The sequence below is a fragment of the Chiloscyllium plagiosum genome, chromosome 10 (genome assembly GCF_004010195.1).
Source record: "Chiloscyllium plagiosum isolate BGI_BamShark_2017 chromosome 10, ASM401019v2, whole genome shotgun sequence".
Lineage (NCBI taxonomy): Eukaryota > Metazoa > Chordata > Chondrichthyes > Orectolobiformes > Hemiscylliidae > Chiloscyllium > Chiloscyllium plagiosum.
In genome coordinates, this window is record NC_057719.1 from 56933246 (window position 1) to 56949204 (window position 15959).

The 15959-nt window shown below is 38.3% G+C and overlaps 1 protein-coding gene across 11 annotated transcripts in view; it reads right to left on the reverse strand.

The window, feature by feature from the left end:
- Positions 1 to 15959, reverse strand: part of ralgapa1 (Ral GTPase activating protein catalytic subunit alpha 1) — a 311644-nt gene that overhangs the window by 214360 nt on the left and 81325 nt on the right. For all 11 annotated transcript variants that reach the window (XM_043697833.1, XM_043697826.1, XM_043697822.1 and 8 more), the window contains exons 14-15: positions 12742 to 12871; positions 3174 to 3411 (exon numbers count right to left, since the gene is read on the reverse strand). In XM_043697833.1, coding sequence (XP_043553768.1) covers positions 3174 to 3411; positions 12742 to 12871 — 368 coding nt within the window. The remainder of the gene's footprint in view (positions 1 to 3173; positions 3412 to 12741; positions 12872 to 15959) is intronic.

Genomic DNA, 15959 nt, shown 5'->3' on the forward strand with positions numbered 1-15959 from the left:
ATTACATATGAGCCAGTCTCGGTACCAGAAACTCAGCTGTTCGTACTACATTGCCCCGAGAGTCCATTACCCACTACATTTTTCAAAAAACAAAACATGCTTGTTTGAGATGGGGATAGCCACAGGAGACTCCTACATTATCTGCCTCCTTCTCCTACCTTTCCTGGAGGTAACCCATCTACCTGACTGTATTTGTGGTTCTTCTCCCTTCCTATATCTGCCATCCATCACACCCTCTAGCTCCTGTAAATTCCTTATTGCTTCTGCCACTCCAATCGATCTATGCAATATGATAGGATGTGCAACCAAAGATACTTACTGCAGACATACTCATCAGTAACATGGAAACTAATTTTCCAAATACAACAGGAAGAACATATCACTCTACTAAAGGCCATCTTTGCACCATTACAATGTGCAGACCCAGAAAATAGCAGTCTTACTGCTCTAACAAAACACTGCTCCAGGCTAACTTAGTACCTATGTTTTGTATTTTTAAAATTTAATCAACAGGCAGATCTCAATAAATCATGCAATCAAAAAGAACATACTCTATTCACAGTTATAGGTTTACGAAAAAAAGAGCAAGGTTGCACTAAAAAACCATGCAGTTATCTGCTTCTGTGCTGTGAGTTCTTTTACACAGGTTCCTCCAAAGTCAGCTGTGATTTTCGTTGTTTGTTAATTTTTTTTCCATGCACTCCGATGTCCAGAAATACTTAAACTCAAACAGAAAGGGCAGTAGCTGTGCAGATTCACTGCTGTGTCAGACAGCACTGTACGTTTCTTTCTCTCGCTCTCTCACCGACCATGTAGTGTTTTGTGTCTCTTCCTCCTTTTTAAAGTGCCATTGTTTTGATAGTTTTTTTTCCCCGAAGTTCTAAAACAATGCAACAGCTTATAAAAAAAAATTACTGCTCCTAGAATTCGAGGAAATCAGCTCCAATGCCTAACATACCTCAAAAATAGGAGCAGCTCTTACAGCCACAATTTTTTTCCCATGAATTGACTTTACAGAGGTTTGTAAAATCAGGAGGAGCATAGATAGAGTGAATAGCCAATATCTTTCTCCCAGGATAGAGGAGTCCAAAACTAGAGGGCCGAGGTTTACGTTGAGAAGGGAACGATTTGAAAAAGACCTGAGGGATAACGTTTTCACCCAGACTTGGTGCGTGTAAGCAATTAAGCTGCCAAAGGAACTGGTGGTTGCAATTACAACATTTAAAAGGAATCTAGATAAATAAATGAACAGGAAGGATTAAGGTGGTTATGGGCCAAATGCTGGCAAATAGAACTAGGTCAGTCTTGGATGTTTACACAGACAAGTTGGACCAATGGGTCTGTTTCTGTCCTAGATGACTCTATGACTCTACAACTAGCTCTCTGAACAGAACATAAAGAAGACTGTTGCTTAAATTTGAAGATTAAAAGCAAAGCAAACTATTTATGACAGACAAATGCAATGTTAATAGACACAGCTAAAAATAACAGTAGAACTAGAAGAGTATACAGGCAGTATGAAAAAACTTGAGAGGAAAATCAGGAGGGTAAAAATGGGGCATAAGATTGCTTTGGCAAAGAAGATTAAAGAGCATCCAAAGGGATTCTACAAATACATTAAGCACAAAAGGGTAACGAGAGAGAGAACAGGGCCCCTTAAAGAAAAGCAAGGCTGCCTATGTGTGGAATCGCAAGGGATGGGGGAGATCCTAAATGAGTACTTTGCATAGTGTTTACTGTGGAGAAGAATATGGAAGATAGAAAATGCAGGGAAATAAACAGCAACATCTCGAAAAATGTCCATATTATTGAGGTGGTGGTGCTGGCATCTTAAAATGCATAAATGTGGATAAAGCCCCACGACCTGATCAGATGTACCCTCGAACTCTGTGGGAAGCTGGGGAAGTGATTGCTGGGCCCCTTGCTGAGATATCTGCAGGTGCAATAACTACAGGTGAGGTGCCGGAAGACTGAATATTGGCTAACTTGGTGCCAGTATTTAAAAAAGGTGGTAAGGAAAATCAACGCAAGTAGAGATTAGTGAGCCTGGCATCATTGGTGGGCAAGTTCTGCAGTGAACAAGATGAATCAGGAGCTGAGCTGACAACAGTACAAAGGTTTAGTGATAGCATGGATATGTAGTTGGAAGCATATCACTGGAAAAATATGACGTCAGGTTTGTGAAATTCTGGTTCAATGTCAGACAGTTGCAAGGGAGAGGAATGGAATTGGTGGCAAGGGAAAGGAATTTGAGATGGGAATTGAAAAAAAGTGGCTCTAGGTTTCCTAATATTAAAATTAAGAAAACTCTTGCTCATCTGGCAGTAAATGTCAACAGTCTTGCCAATTTATAGACAATGAAGGGAGTGGAGAGAAATGGTGTCAAAGTGGGACTAATTGTCTTTTGTGTACTTGAGGAAAATGATACTGCTATTAAATAATGTCACGGAATAAAGTGGCCATTCACCTGGCTTTACGAAAGACAGTCCAGTTTTTAAGGTGATATTTGTACAGTATTGGTTACCCTTATGTCTGGCATTTTCCATTTTATAATAAGAGCAATGTGTATAACTACAAAGTGTAGCCATGTGTATAGTACCTGTTATATTGAAAATGCAGTGTCACATTCATTCTAGCAATGTAGACAGAGGTTTGTCCAAAAAGCCATTTCTCTTTAAATTAGTCAAGACTGAATAAGTACACTTATGGTTCCAATTAAGACAAATTGCTTCAGGGAATGTTTGCATATTTAAATTTGAATATTTTTGTGATTTATTTTTAAAATTAAAAAATATAAATCTTTTCTCTGAAACACAAGTTGAAGTCATAGGCTTGCATTTGTAAATCAAACAACGATTTTAGTTTAACTAGGTGCTTTTGTTTGAACATTATTCTTAAGTAACACCATTTTTATTTAGTCTTTGCAATGCCATAAACTAATTCCTGAAACCGCCATGTTAATTTTAAAATTACATTTGATGTGTCTACGTGGAATTTGGCAGGTGAATGTGCAGTGTTCATTGAACTAAGTCAGTGGTTGCCCCAGCAATTGAGCAGCTTGTAAATGAGAAATAGGAGGGGCCAATGGCATATTCTTTAGTAATACCAGAGGTAAGTAAACGTTTGTTAAACCTTTAAGTCACATTAAAACAATATCTAATAGTTAACTATACCTTTTCCTTTGTGTTTTTTCTGTTTTTGTTCACTCAATTTGTCTAAAGGAAGATCATGTAAGTCAAGGTTGTACAAATTCCGGGCGAGCACTTTGGTCAAAGTTTCCATTGTCATTGCCCATTCAGTAATTAGTTCTTCCCAGCATGTAAGTGATGACAACACCATCAGCAATTCATCCCACAGCTCTCGTGAAACATATACATCCAAATTTGCTTTGATCCAGGCTACTATTAGTGTCTATAAACAGAAAGAGACAAAAGAATGATTAAAAAGTGAGCAAATTATGCAGATACAAACTGTTAAAATAGTTTTACTAGTTTTCCTTTAAATAAGAAAGTTATTACATGCAATTTACACAATGAGTTGTGCTTAAATTCCTAACTGTTCATTGCATTTCCACATTACGATGAACTAAAAACATACAAGAAAACATTGCTGTATATTAAAGTTATATCTTTGTGTATATTTCATATTTATCTAAATATATTTTCTAGAATCTGAATCAAATAGTATTGGATGGGATAGCATAAAGCACAAGTAGTTAAACATTATGATACCATTGAGAAGAGAGTAACTGGAAACAGCACTTTTCTTTGACAACAAAAAATAAGACAAGCTATATCAGCATCCTTCATGGAGCTAAGTAAAATTACCAGAGTTGCAGGGAACAGTTCATCAATTTGCTTCAAAAAAAAGCAAAAGAAATGTGTAGAAACAGTAAAATACAAAAAGATGAACAGAAGGAGACTGGTATACTATCAATTCTAAAGACAGAATCAAGAGAAAATGAGAAAAAAGTAAAAAGAAACAAGCCACGGAAGAACAATAAAATAAAAGATATTAGACACATTTTCCCTCCCAATTTGCATAATTAAGATTCAACAGTTGATACTCTTCTCACAATTTAGTGAATCATTAGGATTAAAAGCTTCTTTGCTGGAAAATTTTTATTAATTATATTAAAGCATCTTTTCCTAAGTAGTCTCAGATAATAGCGCACTTGAGGCAAACAAAAAAGATCAACCATTGTCATAGTAAATAGAGGAGTACGCTAGAGTGGTTTAAGTGCCTACTCCTGCTCCTAATTCTTAGTTCATATAATCTATTATGTAGTGGACAGCAAAGGAGATTGCTTCAGAGTACAACGGGACCTCGATGACATGGGCCAATGAGCTGAAGACTGGTAGATGGATTTCAATTTAGATAAGTGTGAGGTGCTGCATTTTGAAAAAACAAATCAGCGCAGGACTTCTAAACTCAATGTTAAGGTCCTGGGAGTGTTGCTGAACAAAGAGACCTTGGAGTGCAGGTTCATGGTTTCTTGAAATTGGAGTCCCAGGTCAACAGGACAGTGAAGACGACATGTGGTATATTTGCCTTTATTGGTTAGTTCATTGAGTAGAGGAGTTGGGAGGTCATGTTGCAACTGTACAAGACATTGGTGAGGCTGCTTTTGGAATATTGTGTGCAATTCTGGTTTCCCTCCTATGAGAAGGATGTTGTGAAACTTGAAGTGGTTCACAAAAGATTTACAAGTATGTTGCCAGGGTTGGAGGATTTGAGCTATAGGGAGAGGCAAAATAGGCTAGGACTATTTTTCCTGGAGCATCGGAGGCAGAGGGGTGACGTTATAGAGGTTTATGAAATCATGAGCGGCATGGTTTGGATGAATAGCCAAGGTCTTTTCCCTGGGAATACGGAGTCCAAAACTAGAGGGCAAAAGTTTAAGGTGAGAGGGGAAGGATGTAAATGGGTCTAAGGAGTACCATTTTCACATAGAGGGTGGTGTGTATATGGAACGAGTTGCCAGAAGGAGTGGCACAATTACAACATTTGACAGGAAGGGGTTAGAGCGATTTCGACCAAATGCTGACAAATGGAACTAGATTAATTTTGGATATCTGGTCAGCATAGACTAGTTGGACTGAAGGGCCTGTTTCTAAGCTGTACCGCTCTCTGACTCTATAAAGGAAGAAATTCTTTATATATTCTTCAAACTTTTTCCAACAGTACAGATGGGAAGGAATTTTCTTTACCATCCGGTTTTTAAAAGGGTACTAAAGAGCTGATACCCAATTATACCTTTTACTTGCTCCTCAAAAATCCCTCAGTACATCTCACACCTTCAGTACGTATATGCAACACCTTAATTTTCTTGGACACCAAGGGAATCAAGAGATGAGGGATCAGGGCAGAAGCAGGATAGGGGAGTAGCATTGAGATAGATGAACAGCTATGATCTTATTGAATGGTAAAGCAGGGTCATAGAACTGTCTAATCTACTCAGATGCTATTTTGGACATTCGTATATGTAGCTAGATTCTACTTAGCATACACCATGTATGAAGCAAATGTGGAGAGAATAAAAACATAGTAAGAAAAGTATCAATTGACGTATAAAAAACAGGAGCAGAAGACAATCCAGCCCAATAAGCCTGCACCACTATTCAATATGATGTTGGCTGACCTTGGGTTCCAATTCCACTTTCTATCTCATTCATTGTATCTTTCAATTCGTAAGAGTTCAGACACTGTCTACCTCAGTCTCAAGTGTACTCAATGATAACACATTCACAAGTCTCAGGATTCTATAAATAGAATTCCACAATCCTTTGAATGAAGAAATTTCTCGTGATCTCAGTTCTAAATGATAAAGCAGTATCCTCAAATTATGGCTTCTTGTTCTAGGAACTCAACCAAGGGTAACAACCTCTACCTTGTTAAGCTGAAAATGTGTTGCTGGAACAGCGCAGCAGGTCAGGCAGCATCCAAGGAACAGGATCTTCGGCTTATGCCCGAAACGTCGATTCTCCTGTTCCCTGGATGCTGCCTGACCTGCTGCGCAGTTCCAGCAACACATTTTCAGCTCTGATCTCCAGCATCTGCAGACCTCACTTTCTCCTCTACCTTGTTAAGCCCCTTCAGAATCTTGTGTTTTTCAATGTAATGGTCTCTTACTCTTCAAAACTCAGAAGAACATCAAAAGGACATGGAGGAGCTGGTGAAATCAATATGGCTTTGTGCATGGGAAATCATGTCTCACAAACTTGATTGAGTTTTTTTGAAAAAGTAACGATGAGGATTGATGAGCGCAGAGCGGTGGATGTAATCTATGGACTTCACGAAGGCATTCAACAAGATTAGCAAGTTTAGATACAGGGAGCACTAGCCATTTAGATACAGAACTGGCTTGAAGATACAAAACAGAGGGTGGTGATGGAGGGTTGTTTTTCAAACTGGAGGCCTGTGACCGATGGTTTGCCACAAGGATCAGTGCTGGGTCCACGACTTTTCATCATTTATGTAAATGATTTGAATGTGAACATGGGAGGTATGGTTACTAACTTTCCAGATGACACCAAAATTAGAGGTGTAGTGGACAGCAAAGGATGCCTCAAAATAAAATGTGATCTTGATCAGATGGGCCAATGTGCCGAGCAGTAGCAAATGGAGTTTAATTTAGATAAATGTGTGGTGCTGTATTTTAGAAAGACAAGTCAGAGCAGGACTTCCACACTTAATAGTAAGGTCCTGGGAGTGTTGCTGAACAAAGAGACCTTGGAGTTCAGGTTCATAGTTCCTTGAAAGTGGAAATCTTCGAGGGGAAAGTGAGGTCTGCAGATGCTGGAGATCAAAGTTGAAACTTTATTGCTGGAACATCTGCAGATGCTGGAGATCAAAGTTGAAACTTTATTCTGCAGATGCTGGAACTCCTTGAAAGTGGAGTTGCAGGTAGACAGGATAGTGAAGGCTGCATTTGGTATTCTTTCCTTTAGTGGTCAGAGCATAGAGTATGTGGAGGTCATGTTGTGGCTGTACAGGACATTGTTTCGACCACTTTTGGAATATTGTGTGCAATTCTTATCTCCCTCCTATGAGAAGGATGTTGTGAAACTTGAAAGGGTTCAGAAAAGCTTTATACAAGGATGTTGCCAGGGTTGGAGAGTTGGAGCTATAGGGAAAGGCTAAATAGAGAGCATAGGTTTAGGATGAGGGGGGAAAACCTTAAAAGGGACCTAAGGGGCAACTTTTTCACGCAGAGGGTGGTGCATGTATATAATGAGCTGCCAGAGGAAATGGTGGAGGCTGATACAATTACAACTTTTAAAAGACAACTGGATGGGTATATGAATATGAAGGGTTTGGAGGGATACAAACCAGGTGCTGGTAAATGGGAATAGATTAATTTAGGATATCTGGTCAGTGTCGATGAGTTAAATCGAAGGGTCTGTTTCCATGCTGTACATATTTATGACTGTTAGCAATAAATGGCAGGCTAACTTCAATAGTACAAAGAAAATGGCGACACAGTATAAACTAAAGGGTTAGTCCAGCAGAGGGACATGTGTGTATAAAGGCATAAATTGTTAAAACTTGACAGGACAGGTAGGACAGCTGTTAATGAAACATTCAGTTTTCTACACTTCATTAATCGGGGCATGGAGTAAAAGAACAGGAAGGTTTTGTTGTTCCTGTGTGACAATGCTGCTCCTTTGACAAGGTTAGGTTTTCCTTGTTTTTCTTTCCACAGGGTCATAAAAGCATAGATTCCAATATGTCTGGTTTGCATGGATTTAGGCCCAATTTGACTAAAGCTAACAGATACTTCCTCAGACAAAAGGCTTTCAAATTAAAAAAAGTCTTGTACAATGAAAGGGGAACAGCCAGTTCTCCCAGCTCAGCTTTTCTCTGGCTGAGTTTGGTTTTAGCAATTTGGAGGTTCAGAGCTCCTGGGTTTTTTTCTGAGGCTGCTGGTCCAAGAAACAGCTCCACGCTGATCCTCTCTTTCTGACATCTCTCCTGTAAGAACCTGTGTTTGATTTTACCTTTTTTGCCAAGGGGGTGTTTATGGGGATGTTGCAAGTATTTGGAACAGCATCACTAAGTTGCAATAGAGTTGACTGGGTTTTTTTAATAGTCATGTTATTCTAAATTTGCTTTTCTTTTATTCATGTGTAAATAAATACTATTTTGTTTAAAGCTGAGTGGTTGGGACATTCCTGGAATATCCAATTTATATGTGCTTAAAACAATTAGAAAAGTTAGGGTCTGGGCTACTTTCTTGAAATGTTTTTGAGGGGGTTTGGCCTAGTCCATAACAAGTCTACATGACACCAGTTCAATCTCAGCACTGGCAACAATGTGAACACATTGTAAGAGTGCAGAAGAAGTTTACATAAATGGTTTTAGGGATATGAAATTTTAGTTATGAGGACAGATTGGAGAAATTGGGACTGTTTTGCTTGGAAAGGAGGTGATGGTCTGATACAAATTTTCAAGATCTTGAGGGAGAAAAAGTTCCCACTTCTAAGAATATCAAGAAATAAAGGATACAGATTTAACATATTTTGAAAAATAAACAAATCCAATGTGTGAACTTCTCTCTCCCTTCCTTCCCCCACCTGTGTTCCCCTCACTCACCCCCACCCCCATACTCCACTGCTCTACACACACACACACACACACACACACAGTTGTAGAATACACTGCAGGAACCGTGATGAAGGCTGGTTTAATTGTGGTATTCAAGAAGATAGGGTTATGGGGAAATGGCGCAATACTGGTACCAAGTCAAAAATGCTCAGAGAGGCAATGCAGACATTATGGACCAAATAGGATTGTTACTGTGCAGAAGGGTATCAGTTTGCGAACTCCCAACCATATAGGCCCAATTTAATCAGCTTTTCATCATAGGATAACATTCTTATCCTTAGGGATAAATCAAGTGAATATTTGCTCTATTGTATCCAATCCTTAGATTTGGAGACCAAATTCTACATAGTATTCTGGTTGTGGTCTCACCAAAGCATCACATAATAGTAGTATTATGACTTCATTTTTGTACTCCATTTCCCTTCCAATCCATCTTTTGCAGGGTTAAACTTTGCATGCAGTGCAAAAAGTGTTTCTTGTTCAGGTATAGCCAAGTCTCTATTTATAAGAGACCCTTTACACACCCGTTCAAACCATTTGCTTTTCTATTCTTATTAATGAAGTGAATAACCTCACTCCTCTACATTTAGCTCTGTCTGCCACCTTGATGCTCATTATGTAAACCAACAGCAATTTGTGTTCTGGAAACTCTGACAATATTTCACCAAGGTTGTCAACAGAACTAGCACTCGCATTGTGAGCAGTAGATGATGTTGAAGGCCGAGGAGATGGTGATTTAGGCGCATTAGCCTCTTCAATAAATTTGTGCTTGCATGCTTGAATGTGGAAGATGAAACTGCATTACAGTTTCTACAGTAAAGCAGTTTTACTGCTCATCAACTTTCAGGACATTGAATCTCTTGCAACCTGCTGCTCCTCATCATCAGCTGATTTAGTATCCACAGTTTTCTATTCATCAACATTTCAGAACCCATTCAGTACCCTAAGGTGAGATAAGGGACATGGCTCTGTAAATTACTATTTTTCATAAAATTCCTTCACACTTTCCACTAGCATACATCCAGAGGTACATGTAATGTCCGACCTCTTCATACAAAACACAATACAAATCTTCAAGCGTAGGAACATGCTTTTAACACTCTTGGATTTCACAACAAATTCTTTAAGCTCCTCACTTTACACTTTAAAGGTTTCACTAAAGTGAATAAGTTTTCACTTTAGTCTTGCATGTGAGTATTCTTAGATCACAGAGGACTAATAGATGAAAGATTTTGAATATAATATACTCACAAATTCAACTAACCACTTTTCTACTGGTATCTTTATGAGAGGGGGAGACTTAACATACAGAGGAATATACACAAATTGGAACTTGGCGCACTAAGTTCAAATAAACATTTTTCAAAAAATTCTATAAATTGATAAATTTGCTTTGAAGTCTTTATTGGTTGGATGAGAATTCCAGGTGCTTAGGTATGAGATAACGAGAAGTTTACTGTAACAGACTTCAGCACTTTCCCATTGACTGAAGACTTGCAGTTCCCTGTCTTCTCTTTCCGTCCTTTCTTCAATAGCAGTTATACATTTGCTAACTTTAAATCTGATAGGTCTGTTTCAGAATCTACAAATCATCGCCAGTCATCTGCCATCTTTGCAAATGGAGGGAAAGGGGGGGACGGGTAGGGAGAGGGAATGGGGAAATGGGTGGGTGGGGATGTGTTGGTGGGGGTGACAGGTGGAGAGAGGGAGGGGAGAATGGTTAAGGCGGGAATATCAAGCATTTTTACCCCTTTATTTTGAGATTGTGCACTGTGGTTCAACATTCACCAGCTAGAGGAGCATCCTATTCCATTACAAACTGTAAGCATCTTAAAATTTGATCTCATGTTTCAAAGCAGCCGAGGATACAGGCAGAATTTCATTAATCACTCCTCTCAAGGCAATCCTACTATCCCAGTGACTTGTCTGGTTTACGCTGGTGAACTTCATCTCTGTCAAATTACATGGATAAAGAAACCAAAACTGAACACCAAGCGTAATCTCACCATTCTTTGCTCCTGTACCTAATTCCTCTTGCAATAAAAGTCAATATACAGAAATGAGATAATTGATTCATGCTGACATTTAAATGTACATGAATAGCTTTAGAATAAACAAAATGTAGCACCTCCTCTAAACACGATGGGAAATGTAACCAGTTCAAAAGACATGATGGTTGCCTCAGTCAATTCTTGAGGTAGCATAGCTAAGAATGGAAGTTGTTAAAACATGTCCCTCCAGAATATTTGGTGGCAGCAGTGCAGGGCATGATGGTAACCACATTTCATGGAAAAAGGCTTAAAAAAAAAAGTACTCTTAAACTGCCTTTTTGATACAGTAGCTTGCAAATATTGTGAATTGTGCCTGAATAAGAGACCAACTTAATATAGGCTTCAATTGAAAATAAATTTAGACCTTTCAACAAGAATAATGTGTGCAATTGTAATTTCTTTGGCTTTCATGAGAAAAATCTATGTGCGAACCCGAATAAAGGTTCTTGTCAGAACTTTTTCCAAACTCTGTCCTTTTTTACTCAATTAGTGGTTTTTTTCAAATGAACTTGTTTGCATTTATAATAATACAAGAATCTTCCAATGCTAATTCACAAGGTGTGAATCACAATTTACTGTTTGTTTTACTTAATTCTAATACAAGTTGATGTAATATGTCATAAAAACTGATCATACCCCAAACAGTGCGGGCAATGGGGCTTGAGTGTTATGACAAATAGATGTCAAATTTGGAATTTGTGGTGTGGATTTGGTGCAGACTGAGAATCATAGAATCCCTACAGGGCAGAAAAAGGCCATTCAGCCCATCAAGTCTACACAGACCGTCCGAAGAGCATTCCACCTAGACCCACCTCTATCCCTTCACTGTATCACCATAATCCTGCATTTACCATGGCTAATCCACCAGCTTGCACATCCCTGGACACTACAGGGCAATTTCGCATGGCCAATCCACCTAACCTGCACATCTTTAAACCGTGGGAGGAAACCGGTGCATTAAGTGGAATCCATGCAGATCCAGGAAGAATGCACAAACTCCACACAGTCACTCAGAGCTGGAATCGAACACTGGACCCTGGCGCTGTGAGGCAGCAGTGCTAACCACTAAGTCACCGTGCCACCTCTTTATTTTCTTTTGTTTCACAGTTTATTCTTTATATACTTTTTTCAGTTTCCAAAATCTAGGGGTAGGCCCTCATCATATTCGAGCCTCATTACCTTCACACTATAGATGAACAACAATAACTTTTCTGCTATTTTATTAGCTTGTATTAGAATGAAATTTATAAAAATACAAGTTGTAATTCCCATCTTGTGAAATAGCACCAAAAGCTTTTTGTTATTAAAAATGTAAATGAAGGTCATGTGAAAACATTTATTGAATAAAGGAGGGCAGAATTTGGAAAGCCTTTGACAAGAATCTATTCAGGGTTACAAAGATTTTCTCATTAAAGCCAAGGAAACTCTAACTGCACATATTATTTTTGTTGAAAAGTCAGCTTATTTACAGTTGAAGCCTGTGTTAAATGTCCAAATCTGTCTCTTATCTGGGAATAATTCACAATATTTACAAGCAATTTAATTCTAGATGACCATTACAGGAGTTACCATACCATTAACGCAACTTAAGAATTTTTTTCAACCTTTGCTTGAAAATGTGGTTCCTTTCTTATACCCCACATCCTTAAACAAATCAAAATATTCTGGAGGGAAAATGTTGCAGATTTTTTCAGAAATATATGGAATAACATTCAACTTGCAAATTCATGCAATAACTTGCGGGAATATGTAGGTTAGCCATCATACACTCCATTCAATTTTGCATTGTATTACTGATAGTTCTTCTTTGTATATAAAACTATCCCCAAAATCTAAATAAATAGGACATGGTCTCTAACTAATAGTTTCAAAACAAAACAAAGGAAGAGAAACTATTGTTGCCATGCTTTAAGCCCTGAGTGACCTATTCCCAGCAGAATGAATCTTTGCATATGTTAACACAACCAGCATAATTTACAAGTAAAATATGATTTTTCAACCCAAATTTTTCCAAACATTAAAACATTTCATTTACTAAGCACAGTATACTTTTAAAAAAATTTGATCCAGATACATGCTTTACCCGAAACAGCGGTGTAGCAAGCCTCCCTGCTAACACTGAATTCTTTCTCCCTTGAGATAATGGTGGTACTTGCAGTGGTCGTTTCATAACAGATTCTGTAATTCTCAACAGAACCAATAACAACTGCTCCCTTTAAAGAAAAACAGAAAGTAATAGTCAGGCTATGACACCAAAGGCTTAAATTTTGAGATTTCACTTTCTGAAAAAAGGCTACTTTATCCAGTCATACACCTGATACACAAAATGTATCATGCTTATGGTATCAGATTTGTTGAATAACAGAATCAAAATTCATTTACTTTCAGTTGCATGACTACTAGAAGGAGGACTCTTTGAAGATAGTTGGGTGCTGGTGGATTAACACTGTGTTGGTTCCATTTTAACTGTTACACAAGATGCATCATTCAGAACCTAATGCACATGATATAATGCATCATCACAATACACAATGGAGCCATCTATGCATACCGAATGGGGTATCAAACAGTACCAACCAATGGGATAGGTGGTTCTCCGATAACACAAGTTTTGTCAACTCAATTTGTCTGTTAACGCAATTGGTGAATTAGGGAAAAAAAAAATTTAAAACACAAATCCCCGTTGGCTATGACACGATTGCATTCCCAGTTACCTGAAAGTCCACTATTGGCGTTTACTTCAGGTCAAGCAAAAGAGGTTTGATGGGGCAAATGTTTTCTGATCTTATTGTTGATATTTTCAAGGATGTTTTTAGAAATTATTGTAGGAGAAAAGATTTCATTTTCAAGTTTCTCCTCCTTCTGGATAATGCATCAATTCATCCATTGGTAAGCTTTCTGAAAACATAAAAGTGCTATTTCTACCTCCGAATACAACCTCTCTCACCCAACCCATGGAACAGGGTGCAATAGCAGCTTTTAAAGCTTATTACTTAAGGCACACATTCAAGAAGCTGATTGGCAGAAGCTTCTCCAGATTTTCTTCATGATTTTAAAGAGGTCGAACCATCAATGGAGCTTCCAGCAATCAAAGAACATTGTGTCACTTTTGCAAAGTAAGTTGGATTTGAAGAAATGGAGACTGATCTACACCAACTTATTGTTGCAGGGAAATTGAAGCTTGAGGTGAAGATGATGAAGTCCAGGATAAGCACCATGAGAATTTTCCACTTTTCTTTTGTCTTCTATCCTGAGGGAATTTGAGAAGCAGTTGCACCACTTAGAAGACAATGACTACAATGCAGAATGCAGCAGAATAGCAGTTCATGTCAAAGTCTTATCTGGCACCCTATGAATAGCTTCTTCAGCAGCAAAAACTAGATGCCTTTTTTAAGCCAACCTCCAAGAAACAGTCTGAGGACAATGAACCACAGCCATCCACTTTGGGACTAAATATTTTCTTTCATCATAATCCTGCATTCTGAACTGCTCCTGAAAGCAATGATGATACTGATGGTGACCCTCAGCTCCTGCCTTAATACAGTACTGTAACTCAGCAAATTCAAAAAGTGTTAAAATTGATTGTATTATTTCAATAAAATATATGGAGTTGTAGAGATGACAAGCATGGAAACAGACCCTTCGGTCCAACTCATCCATGCTGACCAGATATCCTCACTTAATCTAGTCCCATTTGCCAGCACTTGGCCCTTATCCTCTAAACCGTTCTTATTCATATACCTATCCAGATGCCTTTTAAATGTTGTAATTAAATCTGCCTCCATCAATTCCTCTGGCAGCTCATTCCATATATGCACCACCCTCTGTGTGAAAACGTTGCCCCTTAGGTCCCTTTTAAATTTTTCCCCTCTCACCCTAAACCAATGCCCCCTCACTCTGGACTTCCCCAACCCAGGGAAAAGAACTTGTCTATTTACCGTATCCACACCCCCGCATGATTTTATAAACCTCTCTAAGGTCACCCCATAACCTCTGACACTCCAGGGAAAACATTCCCAGCCTTTTCAGCCTCTCCCTATAGCTCAAATCCACCAACTCGCCCAACATCCCTGTAAATCTTTTCTAAACCTTTTCAAGCTTCACAGCATCCTTCCGATAGATTCCAGTAGATTTGTCAAGCATGATTTTGTTTTCATAAATCCATGCTGAATCTACCCCATCCTTGTCAGTGTTTTTCAGGTGCTCTGTAATTAAATATTTAAACATGAATTCTAGAATTTTCCCAACTACGAATGTCAGGCTAACCAATCTATAATTCCTGTTTACTCTCTACCTTCCTTTAAATAGTGGGATTACATTACTTACCCTCCAATCCATAGGAATTACTCCAGAATCTGTAAAATGGATCATCAATGTATCCAGGCCCGGAATTTTATTGGCCTTTAATACCATCAATTTCCACACCACCATTTCCTAATAATGATTTCCTTCAGCTTCTCTCACGAGACACCATGTTCCCAACATTTTTTTATGTCCTCATTTGTCATTTTAACACTTACTTAGACTGTGCTATTGTCTGTGTTAGGCTAACTACTGTTTATGTTTTAATTTTTACTGATATATTTAGTGGTTCCCCACAGGGCCCGTTATTTCTATTGCGCAATTTTCTATAGCAGAAGGTCGCACGAGATTGCAACTACTGCATTATAGCAGAACAGACTGGAGAACAATACATGCCAAGATGGAAATGCATTCAAGATAGTAATCAATTATCCTAGTTTAGTATGATCCATCAATTGGCTGCTAACTGGTATTATTTTATGGACCTATCTTACTCTGCCTGAATTAGTATAATAGGGACAGAATAAGTTATATAGTATTTATTTTAACTTGACCTACTTGGAATTCCATAGTTTAATTTTTAAAATATCAGCAACTTCCTATCACACTTCCATTTACTATATTAATAAAACATCTTTATCCAAACATGGGTGGTTAAGTTCCGAATTTCACAGATGGTGGTCTGCAAAATCACTTGTGCTGTGATATGAAGGGCTTTTGCCCGAAATGTCGATTACTGCTCCTCGGATGCTGCCTGAACTGCTGTGCTTTTCCAGCACCACTCTAATCTAGACTCTGGTTTCCAGCATATCTTTATATGAGACCATTTAAGCTCAGCATAACTCACTGGTTTTACTTCCAAAATCAGGTAAATTGCACTTTTCACACAAAGGCAAAAAATTAATTAATTCAAGATTCTAATTAATTCAAAACTGCAAGTTTACTTTTTGATTGTACCAAGATGGTAACAACAGCTCCTGTGGCAAGTAGTAGCATCCC